General features: G+C 39.2%; 1 protein-coding gene across 1 annotated transcript in view; it reads left to right on the forward strand.

Annotated features, from left to right (window-relative positions):
• Positions 1 to 4,210, forward strand: part of LOC121645406 (protocadherin-16-like) — a 75,645-nt gene extending 71,435 nt beyond the window's left edge. The window contains exon 21 of the mRNA XM_041993831.1: positions 146 to 4,210. Coding sequence (XP_041849765.1) covers positions 146 to 2,730 — 2,585 coding nt within the window. The 3' untranslated portion in view covers positions 2,731 to 4,210. The remainder of the gene's footprint in view (positions 1 to 145) is intronic.
• Positions 4,211 to 6,000: the final 1,790 nt, after the last annotated feature.

The following is a 6,000-nucleotide window of genomic DNA, read 5'->3' on the forward strand; positions in this document are numbered from 1 at the left end:
CAAGTTAATCAGTACACCTCAAATTTACCCTCTGATAGCTTATTTAATAGCTAACCACCCTGTGTATTTGACCTCAGCAATTTATTTGATGGTTTCATTATAGAAATAATGTTTTTATGTCATCCTGTTCTTTATTTCTTCACAGGCACTCTCTTCATCAGGCAAAAAATAGAGTTTGATTTTGATCACCCCTCCATTTTGGTGGTAATTGAGGCACATGACCAGGGTAGTCCATCCTTGTCTTCCGTTGCCACTGTCCAGTTACAAGTATCTGATGTCAATGACAATGCTCCCATCTTCCACCAGTCAGAGTACAGAGCCTCTGTGCCTGAAGACAGGCTTCCTGGATCAACTGTTCTGACGTTAGAAGCTGTGGATGAAGACCTGTTTAGGGACAACTGTGGTTTTGATTTTGCAATTGCCAGTGGTAACTCTGGTAATGCTTTCCAGATTGAGAGCAGCGTGCGCTTTATTGAGGGGCAGGGCTTCCAGACATTTGGCAGCCTGATCCTGGTGGAGAAGCTGGACTTCGAAGCTGTACCAAGTTATAACCTGACAGTTGTGGTATCAGATCGGGGAATCCCTCAGCGTAGCTCCAGTGTACCTCTCCTTATCAGTGTTACAGATGCAAATGACAACGCTCCAGCATTCAGCCGAACAGAATACAGTGTTCTATTGAATGAGGGCACTGCAGCAGGGACCGAGATCTTACATTTATCTGCCACAGACTTGGACTCTGCCCCAAATGGAGAGGTGCAGTACTTCATAAGCTCAGGGGATGAGACACACCTCTTTCAGGTGGATCGTTGGACTGGAGCTTTGAGGCTGCAGAGACCTTTAGACAGCGAGACACAGTTGTTCCATATGATTGTGGTCCAGGCTACTGATGGTCAAGGACATTATGCTTTGGCCCCAGTCACCATTGAGGTGAAGGACATCAATAACAACAAGCCTTTCTTTCCCCTTAAACTAGTAACAGTAAGCATCAGAGAAAATCAACCCCAGAATGCCTTAGTCACCAAGCTGCATGCAATCGACCACGACAGGGGGGCTTTTGGAAAGCTGAAGTACTACATGTTAGATACATCTAAAGAGGGAAGAGAGGGCTTCCTCATCAATCAGACATCAGGTGAAGTGCGGACTCGTTCTACGTTTGACTTTGAGAAAGTAAACTTCTTCCGCTTTGAGGCTGTTGCCATGGATGCTGGCAACTATACTGCTACTGTAACATTGCAAGTTTATGTTACAGGGGAGGATGAATATGATCCAGTTTTCACCTCCTCAGAATTCTCATTTAAAGTGCCTGAGAGAGCAAAGAAAGGTCAAATCATCGGCAAGGTACAAGCCAGAGATGAGGATGGAGGAGTGGATGGTGTTGTCCTTTACTTATTATCAGACCATTCGCCTTATTTTGAGGTTAATAAATCAACTGGAGCCATTACCTTGAAGATGGACAGTGATAGCAGACATGTGAGTCGTTCTAAAAGAGAGGTGCGTCTGGTTACACTGGATGTGACTGCTCACAGCCCTCTGGAGACCTCTCGAACAGCAGTGGCCAAAGTTACCATAGATGTGAGCCACACATCTTTTGGTCTTACCACAGATATGAATACACTACTTATCAGTGTCATTGCAGTTTCACTGGGGACTATAGTCATGCTAATAGTAATTGCTGTGGCTCTATTTTTTGTCAAGTTAAGACGTCACAAAAGGGAGCAAAAAGCACATAAACGCACACCAATGTCAGGCACCCTGCTGCACAATCTAGATGAAACAAAACTAACAGCCAATGAAATGATTTACCACCAGGCACTTCCTGGATATGCAGCTGATCAGAGTGGGAGCGGTGGGGGTCCATTCACTCGTGGAGGATCCTTGGATCCCTCCCACTCCAGTGGCCGTGGCTCAGCAGAGGCAGCAGAGGATGATGAGATCAGAATGATTAATGAATATCCTCGCGTGTCAAGTATCTCCTCCTCCATGCAGGAACGAATCTCTGCCAGAGGTCCAGACTCTGGAATCCAGCAGGATGCTGATCAGTTATCAGATGTGTCCTGCGAGCCCTCCTTAGACTGGTTCAAAGGGAAGAAAATGGGCAGTCTGAATGGTACTTTATTAGCTGGCCAGGTGCCAATCTACAGGGATGAAGGAGGTGGGTATGTTGGTGTGGGACGGGGACTCAGCATCTCCCATCCTAAAGACTATACCTTTCCTGAAGATGGAAAGCCCCCTGTAGATGGCTCTCTTACAGCTATTGTGGCAAGTGATGAAGAGCTGAGGGGCAGCTATAACTGGGACTACCTCCTGAACTGGTGCCCCCAATTCCAACCGTTAGCTAATGTTTTTACTGAAATAGCACGTTTAAAAGATGAATCTGCACCTTCTCATCCTCGCAGATCATTTCATCACAAAGCAAAAGGAGAGTCAAGAATTGACCCACCACCACTCATTACCTCTGTGGCTCACCCAGGGGCCAAAACTGTACCTCCAAAGCCTGCCGTATCAAGAACATTCCCTCAGTTGGCCTCTTTACGAAGATCTCCCATCAGTGCTGAGGGGTCTATCTCCTCAGTCGCAATGTCTCCGAGTTTCTCCCCCTCTCTCTCACCACTGGCAGCACGTTCTCCTGCAATTACACCCTTCAGTGTCTCACAGGGCCCCTCTGCCTCCATGATTAGCACAACTGAACACAATTTGGAGCACAGTGAGGAGGCAGAACTAAGAATTTAAACTCTTAATGGGGTGGAATAAAAACTGAATAACTGCTGTCCCAAACTTTTTCTACTGTATGGTCACAGGTTGCAACTTGAAATGAGTGCTAATCTCTGCTCTGTTTTCAAGAGAACAAGCACACAGTGTTACTCTAAAAAGTCTAAACAGCTGAAGCTGTGGTGCTTTCTGAATAGAAACTGCATCATTCACAGGCCAAAAAAGACTGTGCCTCTCTGTGTATTTGTGTATGTGTGACAAAAACATTTTTTATATTGTTAATTTGCACATTGAAATGGAAATTAATACATGATGTCAATATTTCGTACAAAATCATTGTCTATATTTTTATACTTCAATGTGGTTTCTGACAGAAACAATACATTTAAGTGTCAAAGGTTTGTAAAAACCTCAATATATTTCTATATTTGTAGCTTGTACTGTATACTTGTATGTACTGTATGTTTGTGGTTTTTATGGTCATTCACAGCCTTGTAGTTTTAAATGAAGCTCCTCATCAAGATTTTATGAACTGGGAATTTTGTATAAAAAATGTAAATATTAATAGAAGAAGAGACATCTTTAACAATGAAACATCAGTCAGAATAGAGAATAGAATCCAGTGTTTGATCTATCATCATTAGGTAGTAATGAATGTGAAATGCTGAAAAGTTGTCTAAGTCCTTAACATGCATTTCTTCAAACTGTGCAGAAGAAAAATGGACCTTGTTATCCTCTGATCTGTCTGTCACACACATTTGCTGTAATTTCTCACAACAAGCCTTACTGTTTTTCATGTTGCATTGTGAAAAAAGCAGCTATGTGGCAAATATACTGTTGTTCAATGTTGTGCAGTGACATAAAAAGACAATAACAACATAAGTCATAGATTAGTGTTATTGCAATACTGAAATGTACAGCAGGCTCAGCTCATTTCTGTCAAGCTAAATTATCACACATACATTTACTGACCAAATTTAAAGAAGTTTTAGACCACATTTCTCCATTCACTATATGGATGGTTTAACAAATGTTATATTTGTTATAAAAAAAAGTGAATGTTAAACACCAGAGAATGTTTCGCGTTATACTGCTTTCACCCCGATGCCTCCATCATAAGATGTTCATAATCATAAATATGTTTTTGGTTGTCTTTATAGAATAAAGTAATGTGTCAGTTTTCAACAATAACCACCTAGTATTCTTGCTCACTGCAGTTTTAGACTCTTTAACATTACCCAACATTTTACAGTAATTCCATTAAGACAGACACTTGGAAGATTATTTATAGGGACTGGAAGAATAAACATGAAAAGCACCAATGTTTGTATTGTTTTGTATTCAACAACTGTTGAGATGTAACTTGCTGCTTACATGTCATGTTTATCATTACTGGAGATGAATCAGAAGAGAAATCCCCCAAATGTTCACAGGTATTACTCTGCGCTTGTCCAGAAAAATTAATTCAGAGCAAAAAGTGCCTGATTAAAGTCCTTTTGATAACCTTGTTGCCTCTGTAACATTTGTCAGCTTAGAATATTTAATAAATGTACTATATATAAACAGTTTCATTTGTAGAAAATGTCATATTCCTATAAGTTTAAAAAATTGGCTCCTTTTAACACTGCTATTTTGATGCTTTATGCTGTGCAGAAGCAAATGTTTCATATGTGTGTCAGGCCTCATGAAAATAGGACTAAGTTTGTATAATTGTCCATCTTAAAGTTCACGATTATCTCAAATGTCAAAAGAATGAATAAAACATATGGGCTTCTAACAGTCCATTTTATTCCAAGTATTGTCCCAATCTCAAGAGAACCTTTTTTAAACAATATTTGGTTTAATGATAGCCATTAGGTGTAATTTAGAGCTTGATTGGCATATATAATGTAACACACTGACAATATTATTGCATGTTATTTAAAATAATGGTTTCACATATTCCTTCACTTTTACTAATAGCAGCTATCATGATGTCTCAACAGTTCTTTTTAATTATTTCTCTTAAGTGTTTCAAGTAATTGGCTTTTTTTATTTTATTCCTCAAGATTAGACATGACAGTTGGTAAACAATCAAATAAACTGAGTTGTATCATTATAATCAAGATTTAGTAATACTTTTGTGTTTTGTAAGATGTGCATTATCTCTATTATAAGTTGTTTGACTTAATACTGACTTTTGAACAAATCAGCTGTCTGACATTTAACCCATTACAACTAAAACTGCAAATAGCTTCTGCAGTTTTCATGCTGAGAAGGAACTTTAGTTTGATTGGATCAAAAACAATGTAAAACCTATGCACTTCTAAGCCTTCATGTTTTAGAATGAATGCCTCTGACTGGTCATTGAGCTGGAACGTAAACCTTGTGGCACACCCACTCATAGAGGAGAATTTGTGTGTTTTTGTCTCAACATTCACATGGATCCAGTGGAATTGCACTGCACACTGATGATACATTCAAGAGTAAGCGTCATAGCAGACTTAAGTTATGAGATAAATGCTGTGACCCAAACTAAGTACCTTGGATCAGTGGCCAGTATATACACACAACAGAACTTAGATCATAAGAGTATGAGGGCAAAAGCTAAGTCATTACTCAGGCTTTGATTAAAGGCTTTGTGTAAACCAAATGAAATCTATAATTTTCCCTTCAACACAACATGAATACACAGGAGGTTACTATTCTGTCCTTTTCCCCCTACTGACATACTGCCTTAACCTCTGCTTCTTAGAGTTGTCATTTCTTCCATGTTAATCATATTGAAATCTTTACCCCATGATTTTTGGAGACTTATTCAATTACTTACTTCATTTATTGCTTTCAGTATTTACGTAAGTTCACCAGGGTCATCTCTTGAAAAGCAATAACTGAACTGAAATGCAACAACTATAAAATGAAGTTATTTGGTTCATTTAGCAGCCCATTCTCTTATTGGCTTATTATTCTGCTGAATTTAGTTTGTAAGAAATAAGCCAGAAATAAACCTCAGACTCACTCTAATGTAAATAAAGTAAATAAGGCAGCAAATAAAGCAGCATGAATGCAACATGTACCTCCAACAGCAAGTAAACTAGAAACAGGATCTAACCTGTTTTGCAGTTTGCTACATAAACTCTTTTTCAAACTCTTCATTTTGCCATGATTAACCACATGGGTGAGAGTCAATGATACAATTATAAGATGTAGGTGTATAAGAAAAATGCCTCAACAGACAAATAAGATTTTATCAAGCATTCTTTGTTCTCCTAGAGTGTGTTTATTAAGTTATGTGTTCATGGTGTTCAAGCT

The sequence above is a fragment of the Melanotaenia boesemani genome, chromosome 9 (genome assembly GCF_017639745.1).
Source record: "Melanotaenia boesemani isolate fMelBoe1 chromosome 9, fMelBoe1.pri, whole genome shotgun sequence".
NCBI classification, from domain to species: Eukaryota; Metazoa; Chordata; class Actinopteri; order Atheriniformes; family Melanotaeniidae; genus Melanotaenia; species Melanotaenia boesemani.